The sequence below is a fragment of the Sminthopsis crassicaudata genome, chromosome 1 (assembly GCF_048593235.1).
Source record: "Sminthopsis crassicaudata isolate SCR6 chromosome 1, ASM4859323v1, whole genome shotgun sequence".
NCBI lineage: Eukaryota > Metazoa > Chordata > Mammalia > Dasyuromorphia > Dasyuridae > Sminthopsis > Sminthopsis crassicaudata.
In genome coordinates this window covers 45,520,492-45,541,804 of record NC_133617.1, presented here as the reverse complement: position 1 = coordinate 45,541,804, position 21,313 = coordinate 45,520,492, and the positions used below count along the sequence as shown (strand labels likewise).

General features: G+C 55.4%; 1 protein-coding gene across 19 annotated transcripts in view; it reads right to left on the bottom strand.

The window, feature by feature from the left end:
- The window catches only part of FBRSL1 (fibrosin like 1), a 243,842-nt gene that overhangs the window by 5,361 nt on the left and 217,168 nt on the right, over positions 1 to 21,313 (bottom strand). For 3 of the 19 annotated variants that reach the window (XM_074300058.1, XM_074300069.1, XM_074299995.1), the window contains 12 exons: positions 17,295 to 17,640; positions 16,610 to 16,851; positions 14,758 to 14,975; positions 12,860 to 12,916; positions 11,205 to 11,300; positions 8,326 to 8,397; positions 7,984 to 8,013; positions 7,635 to 7,712; positions 6,205 to 6,337; positions 1,734 to 1,811; positions 1,168 to 1,251; positions 363 to 570 (listed from right to left, as the gene is read on the bottom strand). In XM_074300058.1, the coding sequence (XP_074156159.1) occupies positions 363 to 570; positions 1,168 to 1,251; positions 1,734 to 1,811; positions 6,205 to 6,337; positions 7,635 to 7,712; positions 7,984 to 8,013; positions 8,326 to 8,397; positions 11,205 to 11,300; positions 12,860 to 12,916; positions 14,758 to 14,975; positions 16,610 to 16,851; positions 17,295 to 17,640 (1,642 nt within the window). Of the gene's footprint in view, positions 1 to 362; positions 571 to 1,167; positions 1,252 to 1,733; positions 1,812 to 6,204; positions 6,338 to 7,634; positions 7,713 to 7,983; positions 8,014 to 8,325; positions 8,398 to 11,204; positions 11,301 to 12,859; positions 12,917 to 14,757; positions 14,976 to 15,050; positions 15,212 to 16,609; positions 16,852 to 17,294; positions 17,641 to 21,313 lie in introns of all 19 variants that reach the window. The other 16 variants (XM_074300145.1, XM_074300135.1, XM_074300163.1 and 13 more) reach the window with 14 other exon arrangements.

Here is a 21,313-nt window from a genome sequence, read left to right as displayed (position 1 = left end):
TCCAGCCCCCTCCCTCCTTTGGATGCTCTAGTGGGCAGAGCACGGGCTCCAAGGAGGAAAATCTAGCTGCCTGCCTCCCACGTGACCATGGGGTCTCTCGTCTCTGGGTCCCAGCAAGGGGCTCAATTTAAATGACCTCTGAGGACTCTTGCAGCTTTAGAGCTGAACCTCGTGGCTTCTCTGCCCTCTAAAATGCCAGCCCTGGAGCTGGGCACCGGCATGCCCTAGGCTGAGCAACCCCTCTGGCCTTAAGGGGTAGATCTGACGATCAGTAGCTTCCACCATTGGCCAAGCTCTCCTGGGCCCACTCCCTGGGAGTGGGAGTGGGGGCCCTCGGGTCCGGGCCCAGAGCAGACACTCACCGATCTCGCTCCTCTTTGCCCTTCTCGGGGTCCCGGTCTCGGTCATGGTTGTTCAGGGATGAGCTGCGCTCCGGGTCCCCGGGCTTGGGCCACTGAGGAGGAGTTGGGAAGGAGGGCGGCGTGCGGTGGAGCCGGTTCCAGGGCTCGTGGGGGTTGTTAAAGCTCTGCAGGGTTGGGGTTTCCTTGTGAGCAAAGATGCTGTTGTGAGCTGGGTGAGAGAAGGGCCACAGGTCAGTCGTAGAGCCAACAACGGCCCGGGAGGCCTTGCTAGGAGTGATGATGCAGGCCAAAGAGGGGTGTGGGGACTGGGACACCAAGGGCTCCCCCCCCCAGAACCCCCTATGCAGAGGAAACAGATGAGAACTTCCTGAAGAAAGGCCCCAAGAGTCCCCAACTCAACAACCCCCCACAGACAATGGATGCATCTGGGGTCAAATCCCACCCCTGTCCTAGGGGACTCTGTGCAAGCCACTTCACTTTGGTTCTCAGACCTCAGTTTTCTCATCTGTAAAATGGATGGGCAGGACCTGATGCCCTCATAAGTCCCTTCCATCAGTAAATCTGGGACTTGGGGGTGGTGGCAGCTCATCCCATTGGAGGAGATGGCTCAAACTCCTGGGAACTTTTAGTGGCGTCCTCTGGCCCCTTTGTGGCTTGTTCCCGTCACTGAGCTTTGTCTCCACAGGGGGAGGTAATTCTCGATTTTTTACATAAGTGCTTTGCACACCTGTAAGCACTCCCTTGCCTCTACCTCCTGACAAGCCCTGAGCTGGAACCTGACTCCCTCTCCCGTGCCCATAATTACCCAGTGCGTGGCTGCCCAGGCCTCCAAAGGCATTGCTTCCCAGGTTACCGAGGCCGCTGAAGGTGCTGGACCTGCTGAAGGGGTCTGCAGAGGCAAAGGGGACAAGTGAGTGGGGGTTCAACGCCCGCCTGCACAGTCTGGTGGGGAACAGAAAAGGCCTGGCCAGGGTCTAGGCTGCTCAGTCACTTCCTCGCTCTCCCCGCCCTCGCTCCACATCTGCTGCAGCAGCCAGAGACCCCCAGCCCCCCTAGGAGAGACCTCCAGGTCCCCTAGGAGAGCCCAGAGTCCCTTTGATTCTGCATTGACTTCAGCACTGAGGACACTGCCAGGCTCCCAGTAGATGCTCACACCCTCCAGGAGGGCCCAAATGCATCTCAGGCCAGGGATAATCTCAGCCCAGCTGGGCTCTGTGAGAGGGACGGTGCACTTGAGCTTTTGGGCAGGTCTTAGTAGCTGCTGGAGCACATCCTGGGCCTCCCTCTGGCCGTGACGGGACCGCCTGCTCCCTCCTCTCCTAACCCCCCACTGCCCTCACCTCCCTCTGTTCTCTCACCCACATCACTCACCCGTCAGGTGGCCGGCGGGCAGGAAGCTGCTGTGATGGGGCGAGGGGCCAAACGGCGTGGTGGCTGCATGGGCAGCGCCTGGGGAGGGAAGAGGAAGAGAGGGCTCCGGTCAGAGGCTGTCAGCCCGGGGGTGTCCCAGGACCTCTGGGAGCCTCCACTGGAAGCAGGAAAGGGCCCTCATGGGGGTCTTCTGGTCCGTGCGGTCAGAGGAGGACGGATCAGAGGGTCTGGCCCTGGGATAAAGTGTCAGCTGCCAGTGTTCTCCTGCCTCCAGTGTTCTGTGGACTCCTGCCTCGACTGAGGAGCAAATGAAAACATCTGCAAAGTGTAGGTGCTACGTGGAAGGAGGACCCGCTGGGAAACCAAACACCCGTACAATTTTGTTAAAAATAAATTAATGTTCAAGGCAATCCCAGTAGACTTTGGACAGAAAATGCCATCTGCATCCAGAAAAAGAATATGGAGACTGAATGGAAATCAACACATGCTGTGTTCACTTCTTTTTTAAAAAATCTCTCCCATGATTTTTTCCCTTTTGTTCTGATTTTTCTCTCCCAACATGATTCACAAAGCATCGTATATTGAAAATAAATAAATTTTTAAAAAATTAATCAATTCCCCCCTCCCCCGGCCCCACCCCTCTTTTGATTTAACCCGAGGTGGCTTTCCTGGCGGCCCCATCATACTGTGGCCTCCTACGAGCCGGCAGTAAACCGACAAGCCCATTTCTTTCTCAGATGAATTGCCATCTAGACATGACGACCTAAATGAAAGGCTACATACGTCTTCCTAAAGGTTCTGTTAATCCTGACTACATTGTGAGGCAGCAGGCGGCCCAGGCCCAGAGTCAGGAAGGCACGTGGCAGCATTCTCCTGGGCAAGCCATTGACACCCCGTTTGCCTCAGTTCCCCATCTGTAAGAAGGGCTGATAGCAGCGCCTCGTTCCCAGGACGATCAAACGATCCCGGCATGGCCCTTTCCTGATGACGCCACGCTGACCGACCACCGCTCCCCTTTTCTGGAAGCTCACTAATCATCCTTTTAATAGTAGCTGCAATGGAGGGGAAGCTTATTGGTCCATGGTCGGGAGATTCCATTTTCTTCCCTATTTTGAAAACCAGGACACCCGCCTTTTTCTAGAGCTCAAGCAGGCCTTTCTCGTTGTCTTGGAGACAAGGCCACTTTTCTTCCAGTGCTGGGTGCGAGGGCACACCACATGAGCCAGGTGACTTCTTGCTGTTTCTCTGCTTATCTATACATTATCTTTTTTTTTTTTTTGACGGAGCGAACTCATCATCTTTTTCAGCCCCCAAATCTATTTCTTGGCAGACCAGAAGGGCAAAATAATAAGAGCGCCAGCCATTCTTGTCTTTGCAGGCCATTTCTTCCTTGTCTCCCTTGAGCAATGGGGTTGACCCTTGTTAGGCTCAGGGACTCCTTCCTCCAACCACACACACACATTCATAGGACCCTACAACTAAAGCTGGAAGGAAACACAGGCTTTTCCCTACACACAAAAACTTCCCATCCTCCCAGAGATCTGGAGCTCATGTTTCCCATCTGTAAAATGAGAGGGCTGGATTAGAATCCTCGCTCAGGCCTTTTCTAACTCACAACCTTCTGCTCCTCTGACTTACTTGCCTGTAGTCTTGTATTAATAATAATCCCCTGCAGAATGTTCCCCTAAAACTCAGGTTGTGCATCAGCACTGCTCTGCTTTCTCTTTAAAAATCATGAAGTCTAAGCTGGGGCAGCCTCACGGCTCTCAGGGCGTCCACCCCACTGTCTTCTCTATGATGGGAATCAGACCCAGAGCAGAGTTCTGGTCCCTCGCCTTATGAGGTGCAAAACTAGCTTGAAAAAAAGTCACGGGAGGGAGGGGGAAAGAGAAAGGCAGAGGGAGAGAGAGGAAAAGAAAGAGATAAAGATGGGCAGAGGGAGAAAGAGAGAAGGAGACAGATACACAGAGAAACTGAAACACAGGGAGAGAGAAGGAAGGGGGGGAAGAGAGGAAAGAAAGAAAAAGGCAGAGAGGCAGGGAGAGGAAAAGAAAGACACAGAGAGGGACAAGATGGACAGAGGGAGAAAAGAGAGGAGAGACGTACAGAGAGATTGACAAAAGGTAAGAGAGAGAAGAGAGGAGACACCCCTTTCTTTGGGCAGCTGGGAAATCTCGGCGGCTCTGTGCTGTGGGCACTTAGAGCCACCTCCCCCAACCCTCCGAGCTCGTGACCACGATTCCTGTCCTCCTTCGTCCTCCCTGCTGCTCTCCTCCCCTCTCGTCCCTGAAGGGAGGTCTCTGTAAAGGTTTCTCCTCTGAGCACAAAACAATAGAATCCCAAAGCGAGAAGCGACCTTTGAGAACCTCTCATTAGCAATGGCAGGGAAACAGGCAGGGGGTAAATTTGCCAAACATGTGAGAAAGTGAAAAGAACCTGGAGAGCCTCCGAGCCGTTCTCCCCGCTGTTCCCTGGCGGGCCCAGAGAGCCCCCTCACCGCCCTGAACCTGCCCCTCCTCGACGGGCTGGAACTTCCCCCTCCCTCCTCGTGCAGGCGAGGAGCCCGAGACTCAGGGAACAGCCCCACACTGCCCAGGAAAGCACAGCCACGCTCAAGCTTTTGGACTCCCAAACCAGAGCTCTTTCAGCTGTCCGAGTCTCTCGTGTCTGTGCCCCCCCTTCTCCTTGCTCTCTCTCTCCCACAGCCATGGCTGCAGCTGACTCCCCTGCTCTGTCGCCCCAGGTTTGCTCGCTGGCTGCTCCCGACAACGTTGCACCCAGATTTCTTGCTCCTGCAGGCTGTCCTGGCACACACAGAAGCATTTGCCTGCACCTGAACAATGACTCCCTGTTCTGTGGTACTTCAAGGCTTACCAAAGGTGTGTAAGCAAGATCAGTGTTACTCCCATTTTACAGATAAGGAAACTGAGGCTGGCAGGAAGTATCCCATCACTTGACCTCTGGGTAACCTCAGTCTCCCCATCTGCTCCTACAACTTGCCCATAGTCACATATAAATAAGAATAAGACAGCTAGCATTCATAGCGTCTTACTCGGGGCCGGGAGGTGGGCCAGGCACTTTACAAATATCCCACTTGAGGGGGCAGCCAATTGGTGGAGTGAAAAGAGCCAGGAGGTCCTGAGTTCAAATCTCATCTCAGAGATTTCACACTTCCTGGCTGTGTGACCCTGGGCAAGTCACTGAACCCTGATGGCTTCAGCAAAAAATACAAAAGCAAAAAACTAACAAGTATCTCATTTGACCCTCGCAACAACCCTGGGAAACAGATTTTTCTGCCTTTTTACACTGGAAGAAACAGGATTAAGTGGCTGGCCTGAGGTCACCCAGCTAATAAGTGGCCAGTCTGAACTCCCACAGCCTGAGTCCAGGCTCGGCGCTCTGCCCGCCGCACCTGGATTTCTCCTCAAAGACTGGCACTGTGGAGCCCCAGGGACTGTCTTGCCTCAGCAGTACTTGGTCACGGCTTCCCTCTCTCACCCCAGCGAGGGAGTTCTGAATGTCCATCAGGGGACAGTTCTAGTGGAGAAATAACCTTTTCCGTGGGCTACCACCTCCTCGTTACCCCTCCGCCCCATGACCCCTGGGATGGGACCCGACCGTGCCCCGTCTCTGCCGGCACACTGGCCTGGGAGCCCCGAGCATCACTGCCAAGCCCTGGGAGAGCTTCCAATTTCCTGCCGGCTCCTCTGAGACAGTGGTGGGCTCCGGCTTCTCCCCACAGGCTCCCTGTTTCTCTGCAGACTCAGGCCAGGAGCTGACTGGTTTGTCTGCGGGCTAGGCGGCCCCCTGCCCTGGAAGACACCAGCTAAAAGCTCTGGCTGCCTCAGGCTTTCAGCGCTGACCCCCTGCTAAGGGAAACGAAGTGATCTCAGCAGCTCCCTTGGCCAGCTCTGCAGCTGGCACCGAGCCTTTTGACCTCTTGGCTCCTTCTGCCTCCAGCCGGGCTCTGGCTCCCTCCTGCCTCAATCTGGGCCCAGAGAAACCCTTGGCCGAGGGGCCAGGTCCAGCCCCCGACTCCCCACCATGTGCTGAAGCTAAAGACATCCAGCCAGGCTAAATGCACAGAGCCCCCATCCAGGAGGCTCACGGTCTCTGAGATGGCCAAACAAGACTGGCGCTCCCGAGTGACCAACGCTCTGTGGTCAGCGCTCCTCTGCAATGACCTCTGGTCCCTTTCATCACTCACTGGGACGCCATCATCAACCTTCCTACGTGGCACCTCAGATGTCCGAGGAACCAACAAGAGCACGTTTCCCCAAACTTTTCACCACGACTTTTCCACAGGGAGGGAGTTGACCAGAGCAAATACAAATACATCCTTTTTCTTGACCCACTACACTGAGCTCCACCTAGTTAAAAAGCAACAGCAGAGACCTGGACTGCCCGGGTCCGGGCTACAACACAGGCAAGGGGAACAGCAGAGGCACAGAGCCGCCCTGGGGTCTCTTACCTGTGGTTGAGAAAAGTGGTCTGGCCAGGTCCTGGGGATAATGGAACCCAGGGAACACCCCAGGGGCGGGGGGCCGGCTAAAGAGGTCCAGTTTGCCGCCGATTTCCAGCTTGTGGGGATCCAAGTGCATCTGCTGCAAAGACAAACAGGTTCTAAGTGACACCTTTTCCTGGAAGGTGAAACCAAAGGCAAAAGGCCTGCTAGAAAGATCCTAAAACCTCAGACCCGTAGGAAGGTTGTTTTACGGAACAATGAACTGAGGCCCACCAGATCAGAGGTCATCCTGCTTCGAAAGGATGCTGGGATCTCCACCCCGGTCCCTCTCGCTCTGCATGGGGCGCTCACAGTCCCCGAGGAGGCTCTCCGATCTGCTCCTGGCCTCCCTGCTGCTCTCCCTCCCTTCCAAGCCCCAACCCCCGCGCTCTCAATGGAGGACGCAAAGGGGGGAGTGGGAGAAGAAGTGTTTGATGACACTTTTGGACTGATGAGAAAACTGTTTCCAAGATGATCCCGTCTCCCTTCCTCTCCCCAGAGGTCGATCTTTCCACAGAGACCACCAGCCCACCCTGGTCCTGCAGACTGGGCTTTATTAGCCATCCCTACTCTGAAAGCAGGTCTGAACATCCTCCCCCTCCCCCTCTCCCTCTCCATTGGCTCCTTTGGTGTGACCAGTCCTAAAGAACTTCCTTTTTTTTTGGGGGGGGGGGGGCACGCTACAGCTGTGGAATACTGGTGACACAGGACATCAGAAAAGGCTGATGTGTTGTAGCTTTGGCTGAACGGCTCCCTCCCAACCTGCTCCCCTTCCCCCAAGCAGCTGAACCGGGAGATACAAATTCCTGAGTTCAAATCCGACCTCAGATACTTCCTGGCAGGGAGACTGGGAAAAATCACTCAAGCTGTCTGCCTCAGTTTCCCATCTGTAAAATGGGGATCCTAAGAGCACCTCCTTGTCAGGATTGTCGTGAGGCTCAAATGAGATCATATTTGCAATATGCTTAGCACAGTGCCTGGCACGTGGCAGGTACTTAATAAATGTTTCCTCCTTCCCTTTTCCTCAACATAAACAAACAAATGAGTAATCTGCCAACAAAACCCCAAAACAACAAAATCTACTTTTTACCAGGAATGGCTCACTGAGTCAAGGAGGAGGAAAAATTTACCAAGGAGGTTGACCATCTTTTTGAAAAAGGCTGGAATCTTCCTGGCCTTATATTCTTGTAAACACACAGCCCTCTATGGGGTTTGCTCGGCTGAGTTGGGACAGCTCTCCCCAGGCTGAAACCTTGTACGGGTCCAGGTTGTCCTCTCCAAGCCTGCACACTGCAGGTGCTCAAATAATGCTAGTTGCTTGCCATCCCCGTAAATTCACCCCCCCCCCCCGCCATAGACAGACCCTTTGTGGGGCAGGGAAGGAGGCGGAAGCTCACCCTCACCTTGATCTTCTGCTGGTGATGGTAGATCTGCCAGGCGATTTGGACATGCACGGCGCACCACTTTCCTGGTTTCTGCAGGGGGACAGACAATCGTTGGCTGGAAGCACTTGTCACTGGGAGTCTCGGTCTCTTCCCTTCCCCTCCTCATCCTCCAGAGGTTTGGCTTGGGTTTCTGGGAAAGTGGGGTCTGGGGGAAGCAGCTACCTCCAAAGACAGTGCTGGAGGCTCAGGCCCAGCTCTTAAAGGGACCCAGCCCATGCTGGCAGCATTGCCTTCCCACAACTAAAGGGTCTCTTGCCCTTCCTCTCCTCCCGCCGTATTTCTGTCTCTCCCTCTTACTTACCCTGACCTGTGTCCTATAGGGATCAGACACCTGTGACCAACAGAGAAGGTAAAAGGATCATTATTGCTGCACATGCACAGGGAAAGTGGGAGAGGATCAGAGTCTGGGGGCTGGTGCTCTGGAGGCAGCCCAGCCAAAGGCAGGAGGAGGCAGGAGGAGCCAGGGGGCCCTGCCACCCTCCCCACCCTCCATGAGAGTTCATACAGCCTGAGATGGTCTCATCTCGGGGACAGGGGACGGAAGAATCCGTGTGGACTTCAGGGAAAAGGGGTTTTCTCTTCCCCCAAAGAACGGGGGACCTTCCCCGTGCTAAGAGAACCCAGGAGGGAGCTGGATACTTACCCCTGGGGTTTTCTGTAGGAGGGTGTGATGGACAGCGCTTGGCCGGCTCGCCACATCGATGGGGTTTGACGTCTGGGATCGAGAGAGAAAGGAGAGGAGCTAAGTCAGGAGTGAGTCAGTCAAAGGGAGATCCTATCTACACTGTACATTTGGGCCAGGCGGGAACCTTGCAGAAGTGTCTAAAATCAGACATGGTGATGAGCCCAGGCTGGGCTGGAGCCTGCAATCCAAGGGGAATGTCCTCCATCTCTAGGCTTGGGCTAGAGCGCCGCTTCCTCTGGGAAGCCCTTCCCACCTGCCCCGCTCCTGGATCCCTCTCCCCCAAACCACTCAGGATCCCTGACGAAGCGCCCCACAGGCTCCTGGCCCAGAAGGTAAGCTCCTTGGGGGCAGGGACTGTCCCAGTTCTGCTTTCTATCCTTCTGTGACTAAACTATCCCCTGGAACATAAATGGCGGCTACTTAGTAGGTAATTATTACTGATTGGGTCAAAGATGGCTTTGAAAGCTACAAGCCAAGCAGGGAGGAAGATAGAGGGGGGAAGTGAAGGCAGCCCAAAGCCCCCCTCACACTGTGGTCACAAGGCTGTCCCTCGGCCAAACACAAGCCGCTCTTCCCAGCTGGTACCAGCCGCGTTTGCTCAAGTTCTCTTGAGGGCCGTTAAGTGGCCCAGGATCCCAGGGGTGCGGGGGAAAGGACTGGACTGAGGGTGTCGGGGGCTCAGCTTTGGGTCTGTGACCCTCCATCATCACTCAATAGCTGAACCTCAGCTTCCTTGTCTGGAAAATGAGGTTGTGGCCGAGGCCATCTCCGAGACCCCCTTGGGGCTTTGTCTATGGCTGTGCACTCACACGCAAGCCCCCTCTCCGCACACACGTGCCCATACCCGCACACACACATACCCACAGACATGTACAGCACAAACACGCACTCCCCTTTCTTGCAAGTTTCTAAAATCAGACACTGTGACAAGTCCATGCTGGACCAAGGAGAGGAGTCAGTGACCACGGGCCTCGAGCAAGGGGGGCAGGGACGGAGAGCTCAGCCAGGACAGCTCTCCCCCACCATCCTTCCCAAAGGATCAGACAACAGGGAAGAAGCATTTCCTGCCTGCCGGGGACTATGATGAGTGCTGGGAGCCCACGAGGAGAGCCAGGGCATGTCCAGAGCCAGTCAGGAGAGAGGGTCTCGCTCTGGGACGTGGCCAAGCCCCTGTCGGCTCCAGAGAGGCAGCCTGTCCAGGGCGGGGGGGACTCAGTGGCCTGGAATTCCTTTCTAACTTTTGGGGTCCTGAGACTTCCAAGCAGCAGATGCGAAGCTTCAGTGTCTGTGGCCATTCCCAGCACTGCCACAGGGTCCAATATTCCAGGGGATCTTTTGGGAGCAGACCCGCCTTCCTGCTGGGGACACTGCCTCTGATTCCGGCCCCCCGGTCCTTTCCAAGCCTGCTGCTCCGACTTCCCCTCATCCAACTTCAGTGAGAACTTCGAGGCCTGCTTGTCCTTCTGCCTCCCCGAGCTGGCATTCTTGGGCTCCGGCTGCGTCGCGGGGTGCTCGGCCCATCAATCGCCCTGAGCTGGAGACTTGGTCTGACTCAGGAGGGTTTCCAAGTCCCATGGAACAACACAGGGGGGCCTGGCAGGACTCCTGCTCCCCAGGGTGAAGCAAACAGACCAGAGGCAGAATTTGGTTCCGACTTTTCACGCAGAAAAACACAGTAAGAAACTGCAGCAGAGTGGCCTGGGTTCTGCTGGCAGACGGCCTGTTTCCCCCATGTGATGCCCTCCGCCCTGCCCCACTTCACAGCACGGGGGACAACGGTCTGAGGGACCGCCGTTTACGAGGCCGGTGCCTTTTGCCTTAGGTCACTATAGGGATGTGAGAGCTGGGCAACGGGACCCTGGCAGTGTGGCTCCCCAGTAGAGGCAGCTGCCATCCCCCTCCTGATTCTCCCTCACCCCTCCAGATAGGGCACAAGCAGCTTAATCTCTGCAGATCTGTCCAACTGCTTGGTGTCCATCCCACTGGCTGCCATGGAAAGCAGGGGGAGGACCTCAGATAGCCCAGGGAGGACAAAGGCTTCTGGACAAAGGATGGTGCAAGTTCTGAAAGCACTCTGGAGTCTTCTGGTGGGCAGAAACACAACCATCATCTCCTCCTTCACACTGGAGAGCTTGGGCCTGCTGGAGCAGGGTGAAGTTTGGGGTGGGGGCTAAGAAAGATGGCACAGGCTTGGAGTCCATCCTCCTCCTCAAGCTCTAACAGCTTTCCAGTGGCTTGACCTCAATCTAAGCTGTCCAACAATGCCAGAGAGAGAAGCGTTCTCCTGGATGAGGTGGGGAGCCTGCTCTGGGAGGGCAGGGGCTCTCTCCCTTGAGCTTGCCCTGCAGACACGGACCCCCGAGGGTGCTTCCTGGACACGGACCCTGACGCCGAGGCTGTCCGAGCCAGCCTCCTGTGCTTCTCAGAGACGAGGAGCATCTGAACAAAGCCCACAGCTGGGAGCTCATGGAGGGGCTGATGCTGAGATGATAGCAGGCAGGAGGAGCAACGGCTTAGGACCTTTCTTTCCTTCCTTCCAGAGGCAACAGACAGCCAGAGGTGGGGAGGACTCATTTCCTGGAAGCTCGCTCACATGGTGGCTCAGAATCCCCCACAGCAAAGCCACACCCCGGCTCTGGCTCAGCCCACACTTCTTCGGGTGGCAGCGGAGCGGGGGAGGTGTACGCCAGACTCCCGCTCTCAGGGAGGGCAGGAAGGAGCTGACTAGTGGCTGGCCCAGAGGGGGTGTCCAGGTGGGTTGCATGCAGCCCCGTGGGCATAGGCACCCGGGACACACTCCTGCCCTCCCTCTCTCCCGCCCCCAGGGCAGCTGGTACCTTGGGCTGGAAGGCTCCCTGTAGGGACCCAAAGGGGCCTGAGTGGGCAAGCAAAGGGGCCATCCCGGGCATGGCAGGAGGGTAGGATGGAAAGAACTGTAAAGACAAGAGAAGAGAATTCTGGTTTAGGTCACAGTTAGACAAGAACGCCGGGAGGACAGAAGCAGGGGGCAGGCCTGGTGGTCAGGCCAGAAACCCCAGGCTGTGCCTCCAAAGGAACAAAAGCAAACCCAGCTGTTGGGCCCACCCTTCCAGGGTCCCTAAGGAGACAACTGGGGGGGGGGGGAAGTAGTGGGGGTGTGAGGCGGCTGGTGCTCAAGGTGTTGGGACAAAGTCAGGGAGACCTGGATTCAAATCCAACCTAGCACACTTTCCTAGTTGTGGGACCCTCTGCCTGCCTCTATTTCTCCAACTATAAAGGAGAGCTCATCCCAGCACCTACGGCAGCAGCAGGGCTGCCGAATCACATGAGATTATGTGTGTAAAGTGCTTAGCACAATCCTGGCACATGGCAGGTGCTTGATAATAAAGGTTTCTTCCTTCCTTTTCCTAAACTGGCTGAAGAAAAAGTCGCCAGGTGGAGGGCTGGCGGCCACTCCAGTTCTTCCCATGAGGTCCAGACATGACAAGCCGGAGCCGCCCTTCATGGCGGCACCAGGCACCGGAGCCTGCTCAGACCCACCTTGGACCAGCACTTCCCGATGTCACACACGCCCATGTGCTTACACACTCACACACCTGGACTCATGACAACTGTTTCCAGCAGAGACCAAGGCTGGCAGCTCCTAATTACGGTCACAGTGGGGCACGGGGAGGTCGGCCATCAGCATAGTGACCGGCACAAAGGGCAGGAGCCACAGAGACCAGCCCCAACCCCAACAGCAGCAGTCCGGTGGGACCCCGTGGGCCGTGGATAAGCTAGATCCATTTAGAAAAGCCCAGACCTCTCAGGGAACTGTGACAGGGAGGCCGAAGAGTCCAAGCTTCCCCAGCAGCTCAAGGTGGAGTCTGACATCTCATGGGTCTGCAAAGCCCGGGGGATCTCTAACCTGGCCGGCTTGAGAAGCTTTAGAGGTCTTTTACCCATGTGACCCCCACCCCATAAAGCCATACGTCCCTGTAAAGGAGACTGACAAAGGAGGATGTGGCCTGCAATGTGGTGTTAGGGGACGAGGCAAGTGTGTGTGAGAGTGTGAGAGTGTGAGTGTGTGTGTATGTGTAGGAGGTCCACGGAAGCTAAAACAAGTAATGAAGGTATAAACTGTGTATAATATAACAGCCCCAAGAGACAGAACAGACACCGCATGGGGCCCTGCGGGGCAAGGAACAAAGCTGGCAGACGTGGATGTTCCTTGCGTGATGACAAATATGAAAATATATTTAAAAGGACTGCACGTGTTTAACCTGCTTTCCGTCCTGGGGCACGGGGGAAATTTGGAACACCAAGTCTTGCCAAAATGAATGTTGAAAACTTTTTTTTAAGTAACTGGAGAAATACTATCGAGAGAACAAAACCCCCAAAGATGGCAGACCCAAAGGGAAGGGGACAAAGGTGGCAAACCCACAGGACTGGGTCAGAGAACATGAACATGGAAGCCTGGGCAGGGGCTGCAGACACATTGGACACAGGTCTCTGGAGGCCGATGGACACTCACACTCACGTTGGAATGTCGGAAGTAGGGGCTGTCCAGCTTGGGCGCGTATTTGTCAAACTGGAAGGAAAAAGAAAGGAAGCATGAGGCCCCTCCCCCAGCACAGATGTCACCCTTGATCCACTCATTCCCACCCCTGACCCGTTATCAGTGAGAGCAGGTAGGGGGCCCCCAAGGTCACTCTCTCCAAGGAAGGGGGGTGGGGGGCATCTGGCCAAGTCATCATTCTCTGGACACTCACTGAGCCCTGCCCTCCCACTTCCCAGGAAGGACCCACGCCAGGCACAGGAAGCCCGAGCTCCCCCAGTGGTAGGTGATTCTCTGCTTCTGGGATATCACTCCCTCCCAAAGGTCTAGACAAGAAAGCCAATGTTGTGGGCCTTCCTCTCTCACTCATCCCCATCGGGCAGGAACCGTGGGCAAGACTGAGATCGGAAGCCCACGTGGAGCTGTATTGTGGATTACTCTGCAATACCGACAACACGGGCTATTACAACATTTTGCATATGTATGTGGGGAGGGATGGGTAACAATAAAACCAACTTATTAGCAGCCACCAGTGCCAAGATACAGATTTTAGAGCTGGAAAGGACATCTAGTCCAATCCTCTCCATTTTGCAAGACTCAGAGGTGAATCACAAATGAAAGCAGCAGGGCCCATCGTCATATAGGAGGAAGCAGGAGCTGGGTGGCACGCCCTCAGGATACATACAGGGTCACGAGAACCTCATCATTTAAGGACATCTGACCATTTCCAAGTCAAGGACACATGTCTGTGTGTGTGTGTGTGTGTGTGTGTGTGTGTGTGTGTGTGAGAAAAATATTATTAGGTTATGAATATAAGGGACTGGGGAACCATAACCTCAAGTCATGGACATGGGAAAAAGGAAGGAACTATAGGAATGGTAGACAGATAGACAGATACAGAATGGGATCAAGCCCACTGGCCCCAGAGAGGGGGGAAATCATGTTAATTGGGCCACAGGAAATGCGGGAGCCTCAGGGTCACCTTCCAAGAGTCCCTGAAGGGATACACTGATGGAGCAAAGGGACAGTCTCGAGGACCAGGCGTGGGGATATACTGACAAGGACATGAGTGCACACAGAACTGGGGCCCGAGGCTCCAAGGACACAAGGGCAGCAGGAGACAGCATTTCCCTGGTACCACTAACATACAGAGAAAACCAAGGGGGGAAAAGAACAGAAATTTAAGGTCCTGCCCAACAAAATGTGCGTGCGTGTGTTTGCTCACTGCACCAGGCTGCAAGCAAAGTGTGTGAGCGGAGCAGCAGGAAGGAGGGAAGAGCGGATGGAGGGGCCAGAATGAGAGAGGCCCTGGCCTTAGCCTGGCGGCCTGCGTCTGGGTGCCTGTGTTGGAAACTAGAGGCCTAGTTTGTCTATGTGCCTGGGCATGTGTTGGAGCCAGGCTCTCGAATCAGTCCACACTGGGGCGGCTTGGCCCAGAGGCCTGTATTGGAGCCTGACTCTTGGACTGGGTAGGCCAGGCCAGACTGGTTCAGCAGCTTGTGTCTGTGTGCCTAAGTGCGTGTTGGATCCTGGCTCTTGGGCCAGGTGGGCTTGGCCCAGCGGCCTTCTTTGTTTGTGTGCCTGAGCCTGGGTCGGGGCCCCGGCTCTCAGACTGGGCAGGCTGGGCCCGGAGGCCTGTGTCTGTGTGCCTGAGCCTGTGTCGGGGGCCGGCTCTCGAATCGGGCAGGCCGGGCTGGCTTAGCCTGGAGGCCTAAGTCTGTGGGCCTGAGCCTGCAGCCTGTGTCTGTATGTCGGAGCCTGGCTCTCGGGCTGGGTGGGCTCGCCAGCTGGCTCTCCCTCCCCCCCTCCAGGCCCCCACCCGCCCTCCCTTCCTTCGCTGGCCCCGGCTCTCCGGGGACACTGGCGCTACGCACCGGGGCGGGGGCGGGTGCGGAGGGCGAGAGGAGTGGTGGCGTGGAGGCCGGGCCGGGAGGGAAGGGGGCGAATGTGTATTGGTGTATGTGCTGGTGTGTGTGTTGGTGCTGATGGAACTCCGCCCGCAGTGGCGAGCCCGGGCCCCCTGAGGCCCCGGGCCGCTCCGAGCTCTGGACCAGAAAACGCGTGTTCAGCTCTTTCCTGAGCAGCTCGTGATCTACAAGAGAAAAAGAGAGAGAGACACAGAGGCGTCGGCGGTGAGTGCCCGCGGGCGGGCGGGGCAGATATTCACCTGGCACTCCCTGATTCGGCAGGCCATGCTGTGGGTGTTTTCTACGTGAGGACTCAAGGGTGGAGGTATGAGGGATGCCTGTGACAAAGTACCAATCAGAATCCCCGAATGAGGCTGGCAATACATGATTGGTTGGTTGAATGAAATCAACAGGCTGGTATCTAAAGGCAAGAGAGAACACCATGAGTCATCCCAGCAGAAAACAAGGGCTACCCTCCCCCGGACATCCCGCCCCGCTCCCTGCTGCCCCCCACCCCAGGACCTCCCCCACCAGCGAAGGAGGGGGCTCCCTGACCACTCCTGCTCCCTGGTGTCCCTGCCCAGAGAAGGTACCCCAAGGAAGGGGCTTCCATCGACATGCATCATGCAGGGAGTGGTGCACCGCCCCTGCAGGGACATCCTGCCCCTTCCAACACCAGGCAGATGTGACTTTGCTGGGTGGGGTCTGGGGATTGGGCTGCTGCCCTCTTCCCTCCTGTTGTTTCTGGTAGGTGGTTCTCCCTGACATTCTGACCCAGGCAACAGGATTCTCTTAGAATTCCCCAATTGCAGGGAAGGATCCGCTGGGATCCCCCATTTCTTCTGGGTAAAAAGATGTCTAACTTTCAAAGCTCCTCCTTGCCTCAGAAGGGGCTCCCCAAAAAGCCCCTCTCCCCTGGGAAGTTGAGATTCCTCTTCCTGCAGAAAAGGCTTCTGGGAATGACAGTCTGCCCCAAGAAACTATAGTGCCTCTGACTCCGAAGCTTCCTCCAGCCCATACCTCTCCCTAGGGAAAGGACCCTAACTTCCCTCAGGAATTCAATTCCCTGCCTACTCAGGCACCCGTTACGCCCCCAAGATGATAAAACAGGTACTAGTTCATCCTCCCAAGATACATCATCACTAAGGCAGACCTCTGACACTTTTACCTGGGAAATGGGCTCCCCTGAACCTTTTCTTCTCAGGCAACCCCCAGGGTGAGGAGAGGCCCCTGGAGCAGGCTCTCTGACCTTTAGGGGCTCCTGAGAGTCAGTCAGAAGTAAAGCCCAGGACTGGCCTCTAGCTGCTGGGAGGAGGAGCGTGTACAAGTGCATGTGAGTGTGTAGGAGTATGTGTGTGTATGCCTATGAGCATGTACATGTGTGTGTGAGTGCACACATGCATGTGTATAAGGGGATAGGAACAAGCCCACTTACTTGCACATGCATGTGTATGTATGTGCATGTGTGTTTGAGTGTGTAAGTACATATGAATGTAAATGTGTGTATGTGTGAATGCAGACTTCAAGTTATCCGGGCAAAGTGGGGGTCCCGAGGTGGAAAGACCACGGAATCAGAACTGGGGGTGCAGGGCTCAGTCCCTGCCCTGAGGCTATCTGAGTCACCCTTCTCTGGGTCTCCATTTCCTTGGCTCTCCAAATGAGGGGGTCAGATGAGATGTTCAGGGTACTTTCCAGCCCTAAAAGCTCAGCTTCTGATCCCTTCCCAGTCTCCTGTCCCAAATTCCCCTCAGTTTTAGGGCCTCCCACATTAGCTGCCTTGCTACTCCCATTTTCGCAGTGGGGCCCCCCGGAGACATACCGGCTGGGTGTCCGGGAATAACCAGGCTGTTGGTAGGGAGCGATGGGGGAGGGGGCAGCGTGGGGGGGGCAGCAAACATGGCCGCCGCGTGGTGCTGATGCTGGGCTTGGGAACGGAGCGCAAAGTGCGAGGTAGCAAGGTTGGAGATGGACAGAGGCAGGGCTGGGCCTGGCCCGTGGGGGGACAGTGCCACGTGCTTGGGGAGACCGAGGCTGGCTGCACTGCTGGCGCTGCTGCTCCTGCTGGGGGGGGGGTATGAGATGATGGAGAGGGTGGGACAGAGGGAGAGGAAGGAGGATGAGGAGAGGGGGGGACAGAGGGAGAGGAAGGAGGATGAGGAGAGGGGGGGAGAAGACAGAAGGGATGTGGAAAGATGCACACAGAGAAGGGGGCGGGGGAGAAGTGGGGATGGAAGCAGAGGCAGTGAGGAAGAGGAAGATATGGGGGGTGGGGGAGAAATGAGGGATGAGAGGGAAGGATGAGAGGTACCAGAGTAAAATGACCAATAGCAGGAAGGAGAGATGGGAAGAGGCCATGGAGACAAAGGAAAGACAAGTTAGTAAGTGGACCCCAGGGCTGACCCCCTCCTCCCCTCAGGGCCCAGAACCAGCCCCAGGTCTGCTCTCCCCCTGGGGGGCCTGTCCTCCCGCCCCACCCTCCCTCCAGCTGAAGGTGCCAACCTTACCTGAGGCTGTGCAGGCCGTTGTGGGTGGCAGGGGGATGGCCGGGGTAGGTGCCCAGGGGGGGCCCCACGTGTGCTTGGGGTGGGGCCCGGGGCTGCGGGGGTGCAGGCTGTAGCTGCTGAGGCTGTGGAGTGAGGCGGGGAGGGGGAGGGGCCTCCTTCTTCACCAAAGGGCTGGCTTGGGTGCTGGAGGGGGGGCCTATAGGAACTGTGGTGACCGTGGGGGCCGGGGGGCTGGGCACAGGTGGCAGAAACGGGGTCTCGGTGCTCAGCTCCCGGCTCCGCTCCAGCCCTGAGACCTTAGGCCCAATGGGAGCCTTTGCCTCGGGCTTCTCACTCAGCGAGAAACCTGGAAGGGAGACAAGAGGGTGAGCCACTGTGGCCTGGCCGGACTGGGGTCCACAGCCTGTGAGGAGGTCAAAGGGCAATGTACACCCCAGTCCACTGGGAAATCACAGGAGCGAGCCCTAAGGAAGGGGGAGGCTCTCAGCAAGAGAGGCTGGGGCTGGGGTGCAGACTCGGGCTAGTTGGGGGAGATGGTGTGAGCCAGGTCTGAGGCTGGGCCGAAGACTCGGAGGCCCCTGGACTTCTCCCGGTTCCCAGCCCCAGCCTGGACCCATAAGCCTAATTACAGTCTACCATAAAGGGATAAATTGGTGAAAATGGTCCCACAGCAACGGTAGTGGGGGGAGAGCCAGCGGCCAGCGTGGTCAAGGAGACCTCACAGCTAGGCCAGCCCCTTTGTCGGACTGGGGTTTAGTGCCTTTCCTGGGGCCACACTGGCAACAATTGACCGACATGGGGCTCCAGGGTCCCCCAACCCTGGAGGAAGCTACAGGTTGTGCTCAGGGGCAGGGCAGGGGGTCCCTGGTGGGTAGAGGCCAGATGGGCTTTTCCTCTTTCCCAGAGTGGTGACACAGATGAGGGATTCTGGGACACGGGAGTGGAACCCAACCCGTTCGCTCGGCCTAGGATGGGGGATGAAGAAGGTAAGCAAGAGCGTGAAGGCCAGGGGCTGATGCTATGATGGGTGGGGGACCGATCCATCCTTCCCGGCCTGTGCTCGCCCTCCTCCAGACCCTGCCGGCCTCTGCCTCTCTCAGATTTCTGGGCCGGGCCCAGGCTGGCTGCTCCTGGCTACACGGTCTCTGGGGCTCCATCCCGAGTTTCTGTCTCACCCAGAGGCACCAACCCTTTCCATCTGCCTTCTCCTCTCAACTCCTTGAGCTGCCAAGAATCGGGTCTGAACCACCTTTCCAGATCGCTAATGGGGGTGATGGAGGGGAGGGGGATGTAAAACATATCAGCTTACAGATTTAGTGCTGGAAGGTACCCCAGAGGCCACAAAATCCAGCCCCCTCATGTGACAGGTGTGGAAATGGAGCCCCTTTGGGGCACTCGTAGGCGCACAAGAGCCACAAGGCTTGAGCGTGAGTCCCTCAACTGATCAATGAGGAAATGGGGAGACAGAGGACGAGACCTTCTCAGTGTGGGGGGGATGTGACTTCTGTTCAACTAGCCCCAGCAGCTCAAACAGTAAAACCCCGCTGCCTCCCTCTCTCCCACTCGGCCTTGTGGGCAGCTTGCGAGGACCGTCCACTCCTCCCTTTATGGATCCTGCTGCCCTGGTTTCTGGGACTCGGCTGTCTCCTCCTTTTCCCAGGCCACCCCTCTCTAGCCGGCTTACAAGCTGTCCCGGGAACCTTCTCTCTCTGGTGACCTTGCACAGCCCTCCCTCACTTCAATACATTTCACTTGCGCGTCACGGCACCACCTCCCTGGGGAATGAAGGACAAAGGACAACTCTTTCATCTTCTCACCACCCGCTTTTGGACTGGATCCTAATTTCTTTCTTTCTTTTTTTTTTTGGCTGAGACAGTTGGGCTTAAGTGACCTGCCCAAGGTCACACAGCTAGGAAGTATTAAGTGTCTGAGGCTGAATTTGAACTCAGGTCCTCCTGACTTCAGAGCTTTACTGTGCCACCTAGCTGCCCCTTCAATCCTAATTTCTAAGCAAATGACTCTCCTATGGACACCCCCACCCCAAGACCCTTCTTTCCAGAGAGCTGCAGTCCATAATGTCCAACTACGTGCTGGACATTTCCACTTTATCTCCCACCAGCCCCCTCCCAATAAATCTGTTCTTTTCATTTCCGTTCCTACTTTCTGCTAATTCTGTTACCAGTTTACAACTAAATTCCAGTGTCTGGTGAGCAGAAAAGGGACGACCGCCTCCACCTTGCACATGCAGCCCAATCTAGCTCCCTCAAACTGTTTTTCTATGTCAGTCTCTTGCTCAAGAAGCTTCCATGTTGCCTCTGCCCAGGACAATTCTATACTTCCTCCATGATTTATCCTGACACAAACCAGGCAAAATTCAATATTCATAAGACTCTATTCTTAAAAAATTCCTTCCACACACAAATTGTTGGAGGACTCAATCTCATGCCGTAGGTCCTATGCTGGGTACAGATCCTGGATAACCTCAAAGTCAACATTCATTTAGTGCTTTCAGGTTTACAAAGCACTTTATGAAATCATCTGATTTGGCTCTCACAATAACACCCTAAGGTATCATCTCATTTTATAGATGAGGAAATAGAGACAGAGGTCAAGTGATTGTCTAGAGCCACATGGCTGGTAGATGTCTGAAGCAGGGTTGGACTTGTGTCCAGTGCGCCTGGCTGCCCTAGTGTGCCAATGAAGGTCTTGCAGTTGGTAGGAACCTCACATGCCATCTGGCTCAATCCTATACAGAGCAAGACTCCTCGCTACAAAACCCCTAGACAAGTGGCTATTGCCAGCCCTCTGGCTAGGGAAGTCAACAGCTCCCGGGCCCCAAATCATCCTCTGAGATGGCTCCAGTTCCTTCCTCTGAGCCAAAAATCTGTGCTGTGGCACCTTTTATCAACTGCTCTCAGTTTTAGCCTCTGGGACCAAACAGAACAAGGATCATCTCTCATCCACGTGACGGACGTTCAAACATTTGAATAAGAGTGCCACGTTCCTTCCTCCTTCCCTTCTCTTGGCTAAACAACCACAATCGTTCCTCGCTAACACGACCCGTCCCAGCTGTGTCACTCTGTGTCCTCTCTGCTTCATTAATGTCCTTCCTAAAACATGGCACCCAGAATACTCGCTCTGCATGACAGCAGTTCCCACCATCCCTCTCTCTTAAAGCAGCCTTAGATTGTATTAACTTTTTTGGCCAGTCCTAGTCCATTAAACCTCCCAGGATGGTTTTTAGACTAACTACCATCTTGTACCCTCTGAAACTGATTATTTGAACCCAAAGGCAAGACTTTACATTTATCCTGATGATTAAATTCAGCCCAGTATTTTGATCTGTTGAGATTTTTTTTTTTTTTTTGGGGGGGGGGGGAAATTCTTAATTTGCCAATCAATGTGTTCATTTTTCTTCCCAGTTTTATATCATCTCCAACTGATAAGAAAAGCCAGTTATGCCTTTATTCAAATCCTGATTTTAAAAAATGCTGAACAGCACAATCGCAGGGGCTCTTCACTACAGACCACCTTTTAAACAGACAAAGAACCACTCTCTCTAGCCAGCCACTCCCGAGACCCTCATCCAGTCCACATCCCTCTAGCTTGTCTATTCAAACAGTCTGTAAAGCTCTGGTCAAATGCCTTGCCACTAACCGGGAAAATTGTACCTACAGCTTCCCTGTGATCTGCCAGCTCATTATCCCCATCCAAAAAAGGAATTACGGTTATCCTGGCATGACCTGTCCTGGATGAAGCCGGTCTGGCTCTTTGTGACCGCCACTTCCTTTTCTCGGCATTCACTAACCATCACTTCAATAGTATGTTCTAGAATTTTTCAAGTAACTGAAGTCAACCCCACTGGCTTAGAGTGTGCAGACTCCATTCTCTCCCTCTCTCTCTTTAAATCAAGGCCACACTTGCCTTCCCCTGGGCCAGGACCTCTCACACCTGTGCAGCTCACCTGGGCCTGGGGAGGGGAAGCGATCTGGAGTATCAGGTGTTCTCCTTACTCTGAA